General features: G+C 39.8%; 1 protein-coding gene across 3 annotated transcripts in view; it reads left to right on the plus strand.

Moving 5' to 3' along the window:
• Window positions 1-18,170, plus strand: part of PTPRT (protein tyrosine phosphatase receptor type T) — a 458,488-nt gene that overhangs the window by 226,922 nt on the left and 213,396 nt on the right. For all 3 annotated transcript variants that reach the window (XM_075166323.1, XM_075166325.1, XM_075166326.1), the window contains one exon: window positions 8,029-8,322. In XM_075166323.1, the coding sequence (XP_075022424.1) occupies window positions 8,029-8,322 (294 nt within the window). The remainder of the gene's footprint in view (window positions 1-8,028; window positions 8,323-18,170) is intronic.

Below are 18,170 nucleotides of genomic sequence, written 5' to 3' on the forward strand. Positions count from 1 at the left end.
TTTAATACCAGTCAGAAGAGGGAGGGATCAGGGAGCAGTTAATTTTATCTATCTTAGATAAGTACCTGAAAATGCATTGTACGTTCTCTGAAGTTGTCCATTTCTCTCCGTTGAGTATAAAGGGAACCTGAGATCACTAGTACAGGCCTGAACATATCAAAGCCACATAGTAAAAGTCAGTGTATTTGTAATCAGCTCGTGGTTGCCTAACTTCTTAATGCACAGAAGTCTTTGTGTTGGGCCTCTCGTGGTTCATGAAGGATCTCTGTAAACAGAATGACATTCTGTAAAATGTCATTCAGTAAACAACAAGAAGCATACTACTGCTCTTGTTCATGATGTCATTTTGTAGCTATTTTGCAGTTGAAAAACTCAGTAAATTACGTGCACTTTAAACATGAGAGTTAATTGTCCATGATTCCCAACCCTGGGGAGCTTGTCATTCTTAGAGATTACCTGCAGAGACTGCCTGTGCACTGTATAGGGTAGCACTCCTTTCCATGTGAAGAAAGGTTGCCTTCTAGCACTCTCAGTGCACAGGACTTACGAATGTGTTTTGCTGCAGTGCTGGAGATGCCTACATATCAATGCTGAGCCATGGGAGAGTCTGTAGTCACCTTTTTTTCCGCTTTTACAGTACAAATGATGACTCAAAGAGAAGCATTCAGTTCTAATCTATGTGAGTTCTTCTAATAAGCTTTACAATTAGAGCACAGAGTCTTCCATCTAATTCACTTAATTTACGCTGGGAAATGAGATACTGTTCAACTAATCCAATGCTATTTTCTTCTTTATTAGAGAATGAAAGCATCCTCTGAGGCTCTGGTGGGATTCACGCTAAGCTTCTGAGACACAAATAGTGTGAAATGCTAATGAAATAGTATGCTACTGTAATTCCCACTTGGTATCTGGTGCCCCTCTCCTTTAACCTATAACACAATTAAAAGAGTTGGTAGGAGGCAATGAGCCTGTACCAACTGTTTCTGGTCTCAGGGCGACTTTGTAAATTTTTGTTTAATAAGATGACACTAATACAGATGAACTTTCTTCAACCAGGGTTTGTTCCAGCTGTCTTGCATCGTAACTGCAGTGCTGTTAGGAAATGGTTAACAGGTTTTCTATTGCTTTATAGTAACTCCTGTAAGCATTACTGTGTTCTTCTCTTTAAACCTAAGCAGCCCAGTTGCTTAATTTAGAACATATGTATTCAAATCACCAAGGAGCATTTCCACTGCTTCTTAAGGGAAAATGCATGTATTCTTCATTTTCATCAGGCTGCAGCAAGTTCTCCCTTCGTATATAAGTACTACACCTACACTGTTGTGAGATGTAAAGGGACTATTGTCTGTAGTCTTTGAATTTTGTGGTTTTGGGAATGTCGGAAGATGAGCATCCTGCTAAATATTGGATCTCTTGCTTCGTTGGCTTTCTTTGGTGATACTAATTGCTGTCCCCTGAGATCTGCTCGTCTCTTGTTTTTGATTGCTGTTGTGCTGATTCTTTGACCACTTTTCTCAATTCTTTCACATCTTTCTGGATCATTTTTATTTTCTCCCCTAGTTCTTGTACATGAAACGTATGGCAAGTCCCTTGTAGACAGAAGCATTAGCTCTTAAGGGAAAAGTGAGAAGAAAAAAGCACATGCCATGCTGTGGCAAATGCATATTCTGTATCATGGAGTACTAAAGTTACTTATCACTGTAAATTCTGTGTTGGGAAGAAGCATCAGATGGAGAGTACTGCCATTAAATTTGCTAATCCATAGAACAATATAGCAGTGTCTAAATGCAGCCCCACACTTACTGCTCTAATGTCCTAGCTCTTTCGCTAAATAATCAACCTGCCACAAGCCAAAAGGGTAAATTTCCATTTTTGTCTCTCGGTCTTTGATTACTAAGCACATAAGGATTGTGTGGCTGATGGTTCATGAGAATGAATGCAATGTTGATTTCAAAAGGGGCAAGAAGAGACCTGCATACCCACAGGGCTGCATCAGGTAGTGCGGGAATGCTCACAGAGGGCAAGAGGTTAAACTTTGCCGTGTAAGGGTGATGTTTGCCTGCTGGGACTGCTCTGCTTCGTAATGGGATGCAAAACCAACAGTAAAGGCTTTTGCACCTGTAAAATATATAAATCTGTGAAACCATTGCCTCTTTGGGGCAAACCTAGGCTGTAGAAATCCTAAATCATCATCTTCTCTCACTTTCCTAGATTTTGGCTTTAATTAAATATTCAAAATTGTTGATTTCGGAAGTGGTTCTGGGCACTTTTCTTTGGGAGTAGACAGACTATATCGCAATTTACCCATCCAGGTGAATTAATGAATCATTTTATTAATGCCGCTGGCACACTCTTCCAACACAGTTGACATGTGCCACTGCTGTCAGCCTGTTACATTACTGTGAGACAGATCTGAATGTCTCTCTATCAGACAAAAAACTATTACTACAGTGTCAGCACAGTGAAATAGTCTCATGCTAAATATTGTGAAATCCTTGTGCCATTTCTTTGTGCAATAAATGGAACTGGAAGTTTGGACAATCACTGGAAGACAAAATTCAACTGCTGCGTTTATTACAGTAGTAGGAAGTGTGCTAATAAGCAATACCAATATAAACACTGTCATTCACAGCTCAGACTGCTTATTGCTATGTTGTAAAACTAGAAAGGGTACTCATGGATGCTGCTCAGACAGTCAAGTGAATCTCTAATGGCCAGCAATAAAGAGTGCAAAACAGTTGTGCAAAGGTGACAAATTCTGCCTAAAGGGTGGAGGAGCAAAAAGTCAGAACAAAGGCATTTTAACATGATTCCATTTTTTTTTTTAAACAGCTGTGTTTGCCTTCTTAAATGCAAATTTAAGAACCTATGTTCTCAATAGCTTTTAAATTGTAACAGTCTGTGGCTGTTGTGTAGAAAACTATACAAATATGTTTTGTTCTGTATTTTTTGCTTAAAAAAAGTTATGAGAAGCTTGAAATTTGGTTTCCTTGCCTTCCAGTCCCCTCCTTATCCATTTGGCAAGCACAGTCCACAGCTGTTCCTTTAGGACGCTGTGAGAAAAGCTTACAATTCCCATTAGTTAGGGGAATAAGCAGTATCGTGTTTGAAAACACAGGTCCTGCTTGTCAGGCAAACATCTTTTGATAGCAGCACCCATCCCCACCTCTTTAACCCCCTCAAAACAATCTTATTTTTAGAACCTGTGCTATATATTGTATACATGCGAGGAAACAAACCGGGGCTGTCTGTGTGCATGTCACAATGATCTTCCCACTGCTCTGGAGGCCTGGCTACGTATGGGGCAGGCACAGCTATGTTTTGGAAGGACTTAAAGGTCATGAAGCAGTGAGAAAAGTACAGATTGGGTGGCCCAGCCAGATACAAACCTGCTTTCCTCCTCTATTTAACAGGCATGCCAGCCTTTTCTGGGTCCTCTCTGGTTTTGTTTTCTGGTTTTCTTCAGTTCTAAGTTAAGAGCTTACTTCAGTGCTTGAGGGAGTCATGTTAGGAATTTCACGTGTTGGCATGATTATTCAGTAACAAAATAAAGGTACAGGTTAGCACTTCAGAAACAGAATCGTTGAACTTCGCAATATACTAGTGTTTTGTAGTTTTAGGGGTTCTTTTTGTCTAAAACCATCCAACAAATGCAAATGAGAGCTCATGGATTTCATTATGTATTTTATCAGATGATCTTATTATGAACAAGGAAGGAATTTTCAAAAAAAATTAAAGCTTTATTCATATAAAATCCATAGTTTAAGAGGTTTATCCAGCTGTTTTAAGATTACATTTTTTATAATTCCTTTTTCTTATGGATTATTTCACAGGAGACGGTGAAAACAGTTGATGGGGATTTCTGTCTCATGTTTCAGTCTTCCCAGTTGCAATTGAAGGATGCATGGAGTCTATTTTTCTTCCATTGTCTAACAATTGCTTAGAATTGCCATGCTTAGAAAATCACATAGAGAAATACTCCAGTAGTAGAGTAGAAACTCAGGAGCAGTTGCCAAAGAGTAAAATAGTGTTTTCCACAATAATTGGAAAGTATAGTATTCACGGCACCAAGCCTGTCCGAGTTCAAGGAGTGTCTGGACGACGCTTTTAGTCATAGTTTAGTTTTAGGTAGTCCTGCGAGGAGCCAGGGAGTTGGACTCGATGGTCCTTATGGGTCCTTTCCAACTTGAGATACTCTGTGATTCTATGATTCTGTTTGGTCTTTTTTGGTCCTTCGTGTTAGTTTTGTGTTCTCACACTTGCACTAACTAAACTTTCTGTCATTTTAAAGCCCTAACAGTGTTCAGCCTTCTCAGCTGTAGACCACAGCTGTATTTCCTCTTCTAATGGGAGGAGAAAGGCACACCCCAAATTGCCTTCGTGTCTGCACAACTGAACCTGCTTTGCACATACAATAAAATCTACTCGTTTGAGCTTGTGCTACATAGGTCTTTTGTTTCCTTGAAAGAGGGCACCTGGGAACCATATTTTTCTGTGTCCTTCCTGAGTCTGGGATTCAGGCTAGATGTTGTTCCAGTTGCAGCAGTCCCGTTCCTGATATCCTCGTTCCTGGGGAGCCTGCGGCTTTCTCCTCTGTGCCCGGAGGAGGAGGAGGGGGAGCGGCTGAAAGGCAGCAACAGGCTAGACAAAGCTTGCAATATAAAATACTGTCTAGATCAAACGGGGCTTAAAATATGGTTGATCACAGTTACATGTGTACAAGGCCAATCTGTCACCATGTTTATTTAATCAACATCACGTAGAGATTTTAATTAAAATGGTGAGCTCATAACATCAGGCTGGTCATCTGTAACTGACAAGTGTGTTTAGTTACAAAGGCCAAAAAAATGGTCCTTATTTATGTGCTAGTTTTGCTAAATAATGGGTTAGTTGTTTAGATCTCTTGCAGTAATTTGCCACACAGTGATATTAGAAAACTGCTTCTTGTCCAGTTGGTGCCAGTAGGAAAGAGCCCGTTATTTTCAGTGAGGTGGGGTTGAGCCTTGAGTAGCTACTACAACGGCTGCTTATTTTAGTTTCTTAAATTTGGAAAATGGGAGCAACAGTTTAGACTCCTAATTTTCTAATATTCTATGGCACCTGTCTTTCAAATAGTACTTAGGGGAAATTAACGGGGGGCAGGGGGGAGGGAAAACCACCATTTTTGCAGGGGGAGGTTTAGATTTGGCCTCAAATAGAGAGAAGACAGTAATGCTGGGTGTCATCTTAATTTAAATAATTTAGGCAATAGTAGTTTCTAAACTTGCTACGTGAGACTTTCATTGTTTAGCAGAACAAACTGCTCTATTAATTAAACTCAGTCCCGTAAATCTCTTCTAACTTGCAATCAAATCCCAAAGTAACCTGGATCATGTTGCTATTGAAATCTACAGCCCAGGAGAATGGAGTTTAATATTTCATTTGTCCTGTGTTTAGCTATGATGTGGCTTGTTAGATGTCATTTTTGCATTGGGAATAAAAATCACTAAGTCTATCTTTTAATTGTCTTGCACCAAGGAACAAGTAATAAACTGTTTGTGATTTATAATAATTTGATTTTTAATGAAAATGTATCTACATGCATTTCTTGAAAACAAATTTCTTGGAGAAATAACTTTACTAAGTCAAAACATAATCAGCCTAGCATTTCATATCAGAAAAAGATTCTGGCAGGAGTTAGGGGACCAGTGCAAAATAAAAGCAGAAACAAACATTCCATAAAAAACTTAGCTCGTGACACTAGTTTTTGATTATGTTGGATACCTCCTACAATTACAATTTAGATTGCTTTTTTTTCAGAGGTACAATGCACAACTAGTGCAGTCAATCTGAAGGAGATAGCGTGGTTCATTATAGTTAGTTAGCCAGCGAAATGAAATTAAGTAACATTTTAGTTGATCATTTTGTATAATAATGGTTTCTGTGCATTTGTTTCTCTTCACTGAGCAGATGTTAACCTGCAAGACTTCTCCAGAGGGGAAAGTCCCCTCTTCCTCCCATCGTGTGGTGCTCAAACTCTTCTCTTCCACATTTCTGTGGGTCCTGGATTCGTCCAGTTCTCTGGGTTCTTTCAGGAATCACCTTTAAGAGGGGTTTAGAATAACTCCCACAGAACTGTAAAATCAATGTCATGCTGTAACATTTATAGGTTTCTGAGACAGAGATGTCCTTTTCGTCACCTTATTTTCACAAGAGAATAGAGTTTGTGTCCTCTGGGCTGAGGGCAAACCACATTAGAGTGTGACAGAGGGAAAGCTAGATGAGATTAAAGAAATTGCTCATAATCTTGCGCAGTTCAGCTCAGGTTTTCAAAACAACAAGGCATATGCTATTTGTGTGGCTTCAATATGCAAGTGTTATTTATACACTGACAGAGGGGGAAGAAAAATAAAAATCAGGCAGGCAGCCAGAGCCCTGTAGATGTTGTGGTTTTTTTTTGTAGCTTTCATCAAAGGGTGCTGCTGAGATGTCTTTTATTGGCTTGCTTTTCTTTTTATCACTGAGGTGATATTCAACGGTCAGGTTCCTGCCTCCTCATGATGCTTTTCAGGCATCTAGGCATTCTTCAAGTCTCATGCAGACTTTGCTTGAGTACCTTTGCTTGTGAAGTAAAGCAAATTTTGCAATCAAACATGACAGGAGGTGTTGATTCACTGGTACGTTAGAGTTTTTCTTAGTTCTGAGCTACCAAGAGCCCCAGTTAGAGTCAGGTCTAGCAGCATCCTAACTACTGATATCATTGACCATGGCAAGATCCCTAGTGTTTGAATTTGCTAGTGTTTTCTCAGACACACAGCCAGTACTTTGATTAAAAAATATATTCTATTTTTATTTTGCTTGGTAAAATCACAAAATGAGCAAGTGATTTGAGTTTTTCCACTCGTTGCTAATTGTGTCATGTTAAGCATTACATAATACCATGATCAATGATCGTGATATTCTGCCACATCGCGTCACAGGGCAGAGGAAGGGCTGTTGTACTGGAGCCTTATTATACATGGTATATGCTAAGTGCACTCAGTCTTCTTTATTTAAGACTTCTTCCCCCTCTCACTCTCTGTGCTGGTTTTGGCTGGGATAGGGTTAATTTTCTTCACAGTAGCTGGTATGGGGCTGTATTTTGGATTTGTGCTGGAAACGGTGTTGATAACACAGGGATGTTTCGTTCCTACTGAGCAGGGCTTACGCACAGCCAAGGCCTCTTCTGCTCCTCACCCCACCCCACCAGCGAGCAGGCTGGGGGTGCACAAGGACTTGGGAGAGGACACAGCCGGGACAGCTGACCCCAACTGACCAAAGGGATATTCCATACCATATGACGTTATGCTCAGCATATAGTGCTGGGGGAAGAAGGAAGGGGGGGATGTTCGGAGTGATGGCGTTTGTCTTCCCAAGTAACCGTTAGCGTGATGGAGCCCTGCTTTCCTGGCGAGGGCTGAACACCTGCCTGCCGGTGGGAAGGAGTGAATGAATTCCTTGTTTTGCTTTGCTTGCGTGCGCGGCTTTTGCTTTACCTGTTAAACTGTCTTAACCTCAACCCATGAGTTTTTTCACTTTTACCCTTCTGATTCTCTCCCCCATCCCACCAGGGGGGAGTGAGCGAGCGGCTGTGTGGGGCTGAGTTGCTGGCTCGGGTTAAACCACGACGCCCTCCAATATCATTTTGACTGTTATTGCTCATATGCTGAAAGGAAGGGAATAAGTATAAACCTTCTGATCTTTTAAAAGTGACTTTTGAATTTTATTTTAAACAGAAGTTGCTTTGTGGTTACTGTATTTTTGTAGGTGTTTCTGAACTGGTAATACTACCCCCAGCGTAAGGGGTCTGAATTTTTAGTGCAAATAAAAGAAGCCAAATTCTTTTCAGTAACAGACTAAATTTGTATGGAAGATTTGGTAAATGACAGAAGAAACTGTGCCTGTGTTACAAAAGATGTTGGGACAGCCTTGCTATACAGATACATAGTGGAAATTTGGTCCTTTTGACAAAATTGTCTCAGGTCTCTCATGATTTCTTTTTGTCTACAGAACCCCCAACTCCTATCGCCCCTCCTGAGCTGCTGGCTGTCGGAGCCACGTACCTGTGGATCAAACCCAACGCCAACTCCATCATTGGAGATGGGCCCATCATATTGAAGGAGGTGGAGTATCGGACGACCACTGGGAATTGGGCGGAAACGCACATTGTAGACTCTCCTAATTACAAACTGTGGCATTTGGATCCTGATGTGGAGTATGAGATCAGAGTGCTGCTCACTCGCCCTGGAGAAGGAGGCACGGGGCCCCCTGGACCACCACTCACAACAAGAACAAAATGTGCAGGTAGGGTTTCTACTGCTTTACAATACAGCACAGATATTCTGGTTCGCTTACTAACACATTAACGAACGGTGCTCCGCACATCCTTATTGTAGGTGTGCTTCGTCAGCGATCTGAATTGACATTATGAATTTTGGTATATCGTGGAATATTTTACTTTTTATTCCGTAGACAAGTGTTTAAGAAACTGTTGTTTTTATGCATGTAATGTGTTTGCCAAACTTTCTGCTACAGTGTATGGCTGCTTTCTGTTGAAATGGGAAAGCAGATGAGAGTTTCCCAACCAATTCTCCAGTAGGCAAATCGTTCTTAAGACTAGTCTATTATAAAATTTTCACCGTGTAAGTGCAAAACAATATATTTGTTGTTCTTGGGTAATGGTTCAGCATTGGTTATTAACAAATTGACAGTGCTATCAATTTATGAGTGCAGTGTGGAGAAGCAGTAAGCATTTAGTTTTTAAGATACATTTTTGTATTCCATTTGATGGAACTTATTCTTCCCCTCACTTCTGATAATGAAACCTGTTCGAACACTGTGCGGTATCTTCCCTTTGTCTTTCATATTGGAACAGATCAATTTTGATCCAGGGACAGAAAACGTCTATCTTCTTTCGAAGCCATATTGGCCTTTCCAGGAAAAACTAAAGGATCATGTTCCTCATGTTTCAGATATATTGGCTATTCATCCTGTTTTCATATGTTAATCATTAGCCGTTAAGGCAAATCAATCTCCGTGCCTTGCAAGGGGATGAATAAAGCAGTTTTCTACCTGGCAGTTTTTTTCTACCACAGAACTGTCTTCTCAAGGTTTGCATTTTTGTCATTTTTGCAAGGTCCTTTCTGTGGTGTGAACAAAGGGCAGAGACTAAAAGGCCGCTCTCCTTTTTGTACAACCCTCCATCTCTCCCCACAAATTAGTGGTTTACAGCAAGTGGATTTCAGTAGCGGAGAGCTTACGCAAAAGCATTGTGGTTCCAGTTGCTCTTTCTGACCAAATAGCAAGTCTGAAGCGTGAAGAATGCATCAAGAACAGCCAAATGCCATCCTGGGATAGGATTAAGCAGTGCAGTGTTAGCGTTCCTCACCCACTGTCACAGCATGAGCATCCCCAGCAGCATCCTCCTCCTCTACCAAGAGAAGAAGCCTGGCAGGTTGAGTGTGATGTGGGGCGGGGGGGCACATCCTTACTGCCTTTCCTTTTTTCTACAGGTTATAAAGCAGTGAATATTTAGTGAGAAGAATTGGTTGGGGAAAAAAAAAAAAATCTGAGCATGAGAATCTGGCATGTAGGTGTTTGCTGATTTCAGCACTTGTGCATTGGTAGAAGATGGATGTTTCTGCAGCTAGGTGGAAAGCATCAAGTGACATGGATGATGTCCTGGCCTGTTTGGGAAATTGGCACATGCTCTGCTACTCATCTTTTGGGCTGTCTCCTCCTTCAGTAGCGTGGTCAAATTCTCTAACCTTCAACAGAAATAACTGCAGGCCTGGCCTGGGACTATGCGTTTGCACATGGAAATACGACATGCTGAATTTGGTCTGTAGTTCCTGCATTGTGACTTTGCAGGCACACACTCTGTAGCAGCCAAACTTGCAAACTTTTCTGTATTACCTGTAAAGAATACTTGCTTTAGTTTAATTCAGGGGTAAAAAAAAAAAAAAAAAAGGATGTTGGCTTTGTGCTTAATGATGTCTTGTACTGGATCCCAAATTGCTGAGTTTCCTTACTCAGCATAGGTATCGACTGACATCATGAAGGATGACGTACATAATTTGTTCAAATTGGCTAAGCGGTGCCACTCACTATTTTCCGTCCTAATTTACTAATGAAAATCTAACTGGAGAAGGTCATTCTATTAATGTTAGTTGTCATACAGAGCTTGTTGAGATTGATGGTGATGGCATTTATGTTTTGTTTAGGGCATTGGGTGGGAGAAATTGTAACGATCTTGATCTAAGCATGGACTTGAAGGAAGGGAGAGACTTACCCAATGTCTAAAGATGTACAACTTCCAAAAATGCTAACTGAAATGATAGACAAGAAAATGCAACTCATTATTCCAATTTCCACATGTCATGGAACTCCTTCAAAATACCCTATTTTGAGGATAATTACACAAAACTTCCCCGGTAAAGATTTTCAAAAATGTGCTGAACCTAGAAAACAGCACTACTTTCTTGATTTTTCTTAGAGTACCAATGAATGACATCAATGAAAATTGAGGGGGTTTTTTAAATAGTTGAGGGATGAGTGATGCTGCTTTTTTCAAAGTGAATTTTTTGGTTCTTTTCTTTGTCATTACTTTTTCTTAGCAAGAGAAGGGTACCAAACTCCTACGTATTTGTATGCAATCAGTAGATGACTGGAGTAGTCCTGGTTTAGTGGGCTGTTTAGTGTTGGTACTGTGTTTATTAGCCCCTCTAGTAAAGATGACAAAATTGACTGCAGAAGTAATAGTAGAGAATAGCACCCATACCGGAGAAGAAGTATATACTTACTTAAATTGCAAAAAATCAGTGTAACTATAAACAGAAGGTGTCTGCAACCTTCCAACAGTGAGAAGCCAATGTCCCTTTTACTAAATAATCTCCTTAGTGTCTTTTCATATAGACATTGTATACTTGTGTGCTAGGGACTCTGAGTAACTGCTGGTATAGCCTTCAGTTTAGACACACCTTGCGATGAGATTCTTATTTTTTATTTTCATCTCTAAATTAGAACAGGATTTGGAAGGACCATGCTTTTCTTCCACTTCAAATCAAGCGACAGAAGCTCATTTACAGAGTTACAGTTGTCTGCTGTGAGTTTCTTGACTGTCAGACTGAGCAAAAGCATGGCCAGAATGGCTCAGCATGAGCTTAGAAAGTCATTACACCATGACACAACTCTTATCAAGATCATTCGTGATTTTCAGATATTTGATCAGAGTGAATGGAAGTTGTTTACATGGACTTTAAAAAGGTTTTCATTATATAAACCCCATAAAAACTAATTATGAAAGGTCTTGCTCTAAATGAGCACAAAGAAGTTTTATTAAACTGGATAATATCTTATCTAAATTTCTATAAACAGTATGTGCCCAGGCATCCATTATCACACTGGTGGTGCTTTTGGTTTTTTTACGGGACAGCATTACAAGACTTCATTTATATTTGATGTTTAGAAATGATACTGAAAAATAAGTCCCAGCTTCCCTTCTTCCAGGAAAAGCCAACTGCCAGAAAATATGGCAAACCTGCCTTTGTAAATGAATGATTTGTCGTCGTTGTTGTGGGTTTTGTGTTTGGTTTTTTTTTTTTTTTTCCATAGACTGTGATAGGTTGTGACGTGATAGGTTGTGACTCAGGGCAGGAGAAGATTAGATGACCTTGAGGCATAAAACTCTAAACTGTCAGTCAGAGGGAAGAGTTGCTCAGCAGGGAATGGGGAAAAGAGAAAGACTGCTTAAGGTTAAGACCAGACACAGGGTTGAGGGGTGGTTAAAGGAAAGGAAGACATAAAATACTAGTTTTTACCCCCAAAATAATAGATTGGGGAAGATAAAAGGATCAGAATAGTATATTTGAACACAGTTCCCAGTAGTGCCTAGTAGTTCACCACTGGTCTTCTGAGTGTGGTTTTTTTTAAGACATCCTCAGTAGTTAAGCAGAGCTCTTTGAAATCCTTGTTGCATGGGCTTCATTCAAGAGTATGCTTTGAAAAGCTGTGATTTGGGAAGCTTGGGGCTTGTTTTCTTCTCTGTGCTTATTTTCTATTCCCCTGGTTTTTTTTTCTTTCTCCAGTTGCCACAGAAAGGGAGAATAGGGGAAATGTCCCTTTTTCCTCTGGTGGATGGGAAAGAGAAGGGAAGACCTTGCAAAAGAGGTCATCATTGTGTGTGTGTCGCGGGGAAAAACTCATCTGAAAAGTATTTGCCTTCTAGTAGGATGAACTTGCATGAAAAGTAAGGCCAAAGAGTAACATTTAAATGAATATTAATAAAGGGACAGAGATAAGGCTTTCTTTAAAAATAATATTTAGACCTGGTTAAAATACTATCTGAAAAAGTGATCTTGAACATTAGCTTCTCTGCCTTTTTGGGTGATGACAACAGGTAACTCGTAAGAAGAGGAGAGTTCTGTGACGGTGAGGCATGGAAGCAGGAAGCTTTCCAGTCTGACAGGAGCGTTGCTTGGTAAGGAATGGGGCGGGGGAGAAAAAGTTCTGAGAAACCTCGTAATCTCCCCCCCCCAAGAAAAGGTGTGGTAATGATTCTTCATAGAATGAGCTTATGATAATAGGAGGTTTGTCCTCATATGAGGAAACGCACAGATCACGTGCAACCTCTCGCTTCAGATAAGCTGCTAGAGACTGGGTTATTCAGCAGGAGGGTGTGATCCAGCTCCTGGAGAAAGGAGTGGTTGTCAAGATCAATACTCAATTTTGTTCTTGGCCTAGGGAAATAAAGTTAGTCTTGAACGATGTGGCTGAATTCAATACTCCTTTTAAAAATAGTCAGGATAAAGTAGCTGACATAAATACAAATAATCTGTACATTCAGAGTTTGATACAGTATTGCAAAGTAGTTGGAAAATCTTTTCCTTTAGTTATTATTAGAAGGTACTTGCCATGAAACCTTGCGTAGTTTAGAAGTAGTAAGCAGCTTTGCCATTTTTTTGTGGTTTTAAGACTACATTTTCCTATTTTATAGAAATGGTTTTGCCTGTTACAAATGTTAGAAAAAGGAGGTAGTTGTATACTGTTACGAAATGCATAAATCGAACAACCAGACGGTTGCTTTGTTGTGTGCTGAGTTAGTATGAGTAGTTACAACAGGTTCAAAAATATTTCTGATTTAATTTTAAGGTGATAGCTCCCATTAAATAGGAAACATTCACATGTTAATGTTGAAAAATAAGATTCAGGGTTGCTATATACTGCTGCCTTTATTTTTTTTCAAGCTTACAAAAAAAAAAAAATCCTGGAAAAAAGTCTGGTCTATGAGTCAAAGCACTACACAAATGGGATATCAAATGATTTGAAGGAGAATTCTCTACAACTGACGTGTAGGTATTATTAGAATCACTGTTTCACAGACTAATTTAACTTGGAGTTACTCTAAGCCTTGTCCTGAAACATACATTCATTTCCCTGTTAATAATAGTTAAATTTTAACTCTTAGCTCCACTGTCTTCTATAACTTTAAAGGTAGACAACTGGGAAAATAGATGCTTATTTAGCAGGACTGCCTACTTTTGAAAAACACTCCCTGTAGAATATTAGCAGTGAAGGAAAACCTTACCTGGATTTCTTGTTTTCTGTGTTGGTAAATGCTGTGAGGGACTTTCTTTTCTCAGCTATGATAAGACAAGACTGCAGCGCATGTTCCGCTTGTGTTTGGTTTTGCTCTCTTGCTAAATTCCCTGAAACAAAGGCTTGTGTAGCACAGTGAAATGCACTTGTTCTTCTCTTGATAGCGCCTATTCCCAAGAGCCGTGGAGAGCTGCAGGTGAGCTGTTGAGAATGGCATGATCTTGTGTCTGAGTTTTGGTACATGGATCCCGCAAAGCCTGTGGGACTGGTACCCATTTTAGTGACTTTGTCCGCTTAGCTTGATGACTGAAACTCTGTTTTCATTCCACCTCAATAGCCTTTGGCATGTCAGCTAGAGAGATAAGAGTAGAGTTATAAAAATACGATACTACTCCTTTTTGATCCTTGATCCCCAGTTTGTGCTTGGAAACAGCCTGGTAGCGTTGTTGAAAGGTAGGGGCTTCATCTGTATCGCATCCTAACACCTTAAGTCCCTTTGCATGTAAGATGATGATTTTTCTTGCCAAATTGATTAAATAGATAATAAATGTATCTCGATTTCTGCTTTATTCTTTCCCCCTCTTCACTTAATTTTTGAGGGAGTAGAAAGGCAGCACCTACGCTTTAAATAACAGCTGAAAGAAAAGGTGAAGCATTTCTTGATGATTGGCATTTTGTGGCTATGAGCACGTCAGAGTGGTATGCTTTTCTTGTCTCTATTTGTCAAGTCTCAACTTCTGTTTAGCCCATGATGTGTACCTTCAGACCTCTTGGACGATATAGACAATGCTTCAATTGAAACTACAGAGCTCTGTAGGAAGCAAAGTTTCTCTTCAAGTTGCAGAGGTGCAGTTGGTTGCATGTATAGAGGTGTTCCAGGCAAAAGATGTCTCTTTGAAGAGCTATCAATATCAAGTTATGGATGTATTGGCTGTAGAAACGTGTCCAAACTGGAAAGATGCCTTTCAAAGAACATAGGATAGATTAGATCTATGAATTAGTTACTGGGGAAGAATTGAAAAAAAGGAGCTATGTTGTCTGGGATATAACAGCAGTGATGACCTATATGGAACAGAAGGAATTTGGGAAGAGAGAGGGAGGTAGTTAAATGGTGAAAGGGGAAGCAGAGTGTTTTGGTGCACTTTGGGTGACTGACGGAATACAGGACTCCTGAAAAGCCACATTGTTGGAGCTGACAAGATACTTGGTTTGGCGTGAGGCCATAGTCCATCTGAAGTTCAGGCACTAAATTCAGTGTGTTGGAAAGCAGCAATGTACAGAGGAGAGGCTGGGATTTACTGCTGGAGCACAGCAGTGTGCCATAAATCTAATATTTGTTTCTAGCAGTGACCAATGCCTGAAAATTCCTGAGTCTAGCAAAGCATGTGCCCTATTGCCTTTAACCATGGTACATATGGTGAGGAATTTTCTTTATTCTGATCTCTGCAGAAGATCAGCTTTTTGTACTGAGGCATGTGGATTGATTGCCCTTATCTTAGTCTGCATAAATACAGTTATGAATATAAAGGCAGCCATAATAGTGCTTTGGTCTGGATTTTTTTTTCCAGAGGGATTTTGCTCGTGATGCATTTAAATTCTAGGGATTTATTTTTTTATCTGCAAAGGCAGTTTGTTATCCAGAAATGTTTTTTATTTTTATTTATTACAATGAAGTCTAGTTATTCATTTCCACATCACACTGTTTCTGCTTGGTGGCGTTGCTGTTTAATTTAATGGCTTTCTATAATGTGGTTTGAATGTAGCATTATATTCTGAGTGGGCAGTCTGGTCGGTGAGATCACAACTTTCATAAAGGCTTTCATGCCACAAAGAATAGTTCTCGTGAATGATGGGACCTCATGACTTCTTACAAAAGAAGTGAACCTGCCTAGCACTTATTTTCATGCCAGCTGAATTTAGGACACTGTTCTGTTCTATATTTCTTGACTCCTGAGGTCTGTCCAGGTTTCATCCCAAATAGCCAGAGTATTCCTAATCTGAAGTCATAAAAATAGAGAGAGAGAGGAGAAAACAAAATGAAAAAGCCCAAAACAACAACGACAAAAAACCCCACTCTGTTTTGTTGAACTCAAAGAAATCCTGAGCACCGGTTGACTTAGTGGCACTGAGATTTGAGGCAGCTGAACATCTGGGGTGTGCACAGTACTTTTCTGAGTGAAAGTGGGTTTGAATAAAATTTTGAGTGAAATTTTAAGTGAATACAAACCAGTTTGATTTTTCTCTTGTTGCAGTTTTTCCAGGCTGTATTTCTACTTGAAGTAGGCTGGGCACACATGAGGGCTATGTACAAGAAGGTCACTGACAGGAGAGTCAAGTCCATGTTAATGGTTTCAGATCTTCCAGACTGGAGCCTGCACACAAGTGGTGTACAGAGAACCTAAACCAAAATCATGTCAACTTCTGTGTTACCAAGCCACCTCGGGTTAATCAGGGAACTGAGTTCTCATCTTTGTGTAGCACACAATGTTGTTTGAATTTTCTTGTATGCATTTAGAGAATTGTGCGATTCCTCTTTTTCAGCTCACTTAAAGAAACCGTGGAGGGAGGGAAGCAAAATAAGCAGATATTTGATGTGTTAATAGCTTCTTTCCTCTTTGCTTATGCAGCTTCATTTCAGCATCCTCGATTTAAGGGTGTCTCCAGTGTGGAGCTAAAAATGTGACTTCATAGGACTATATCCTTAGCTTGTGCAAAACTGGCACTGCTTTACCAAAGTCAGCATTTTACACCCGTTGAAAATCTGGCCCACAGTTTGCAAAAATGGGCCAGGCATTTTTTCTTGATTGTCACTCAGTCCCCTGCTAAAAGCAATTTATTTAAATTGCATGGTGTCTTTTAGTCTTCAGTTAAGTGACATCTTTCATAAAATTTCATCCCTTATTACCATATTATTACTGTTTCTTTTAGTTGTTTGAGGGTGCGATGAGATGATCGTTTCCAGATGTCGCTTTATACGAGTGTGAAAAGCCCAGTTAGTGGGAGGAAACTGGAAAGGATAATGCTCCGTGCGTATTCTTGCAGTGCATGTGTTAAGCATTGAACTTCCACTGAGGAGTGACCGAAGGGAGGTGTCTGTTTTCCTTCCCTGTGTGATACATACCATAACTCATCCTGGGAGTGAAATGACAGATCCAGTCTTGCAAAGCATTTATTAAGCTCTATGGATTTGCATAGTCATGATCCTATCTTTGTCCTGGGACAAACACTGCTCGCTGCTTCCTGCTTATGTTTCTCTTTTTGCCTTTCCAAAGGCAGCTGAAACATAAATGCCTTTCATTTTTAAGTGTATTTTTAACGTACAGAAGTCTGCATTAAAAAGCACTCAAATAATAAGAGGCGTTTTAGAGTTTATACACTGAAAGTGCCCAATTTCAAACATTTCAAAGAATAAAATGCATGTTAATTGGCTTTCTTGGAAGCTCTAACATATAATACAAAAGCAAGGCAGGGGCCAAATGGAAGAGCACACTACATTTTTAACCTCATGTTAATGCTTTTAACCCTGAGATATTTGTAAGGCATTTAGGAACAGTTTTGTTCCTTACATGTTTAGTTGTTTTACATTTTATCATAAATATTTTACCCTTTTATTTTTCTCCAGTGGACTCTGAAATATTGAGATGAACATGACTTCTTGTTTAACGCTTGCCAATTTACCCAGACGAGCAGGGGTGTTGCACAGCTTGAAAGGAGAAAAAAAAAAAAAGCATGTTGATGTCTCAAATACGGTTGCAGAACCAGCAGGTGGAGTATGAGAGTACAAAACCTTTTTTGTAATGGTGTGTATGTCTGTCTGCACAAGTACGTTGCGTTTCATACTGGTTGAGCTTGAAAATGGAATTTTATTTTGTTTTTTTTTAACCACCTATTCTGTCCATGGGCATTTCTGTGGCCCATTATGTTACAGTATCTGAACGTGACAAAACCAAGAGTGAACCAGAGATCTCATTCCCCTTTGTATCTCAATTCACATTACACAGGTGGAGAAGCAAAGACCCCCAATCTCCCCAGGCATTGGAGTGTAGTCCAGATGATTGCTGTGGCCAGGGACTGGGTGGGGGTTATAAACTTAGCCACCATTTTAATGATTTGTTATTCCACTGAGTGCAGTGAGGAGAAAAAAAAAGGAGATGCTTTCAACTCCTTTTAACTTACTTTTGCTTTAGTTTTATAAGCTAAAAAAACTTAAAAGCTTTTTCTTTTTCATTTTTTTTTTAAGCTGGGCTTTTAAAAAATATGAAGCAGTGGAATATTTTATGACTTTAGAAATAGTATTCAAGTAGACCATAGCTGTGACCATATCAAAGTACTAAAATATTGCTGGAGAGGCATATAGGCCTGAGCATGAAAATCAGACTGCCACTTGGTATTACAATGTATTTCACTCAAGATCCGCACATCCTCATTTTAGCTGGCAATAATCCTTCAAATTATTAAACTAAAATCTTGGTGCAGAGACCATTTGAAGGGGGTTTAAAGTGAGACCACTACTCACAAGATAACAAAATCTGAAAGCCTTAACATCGCAAGTTCCT

This window comes from Calonectris borealis, chromosome 17, assembly GCF_964195595.1.
Source record: "Calonectris borealis chromosome 17, bCalBor7.hap1.2, whole genome shotgun sequence".
NCBI lineage: Eukaryota > Metazoa > Chordata > Aves > Procellariiformes > Procellariidae > Calonectris > Calonectris borealis.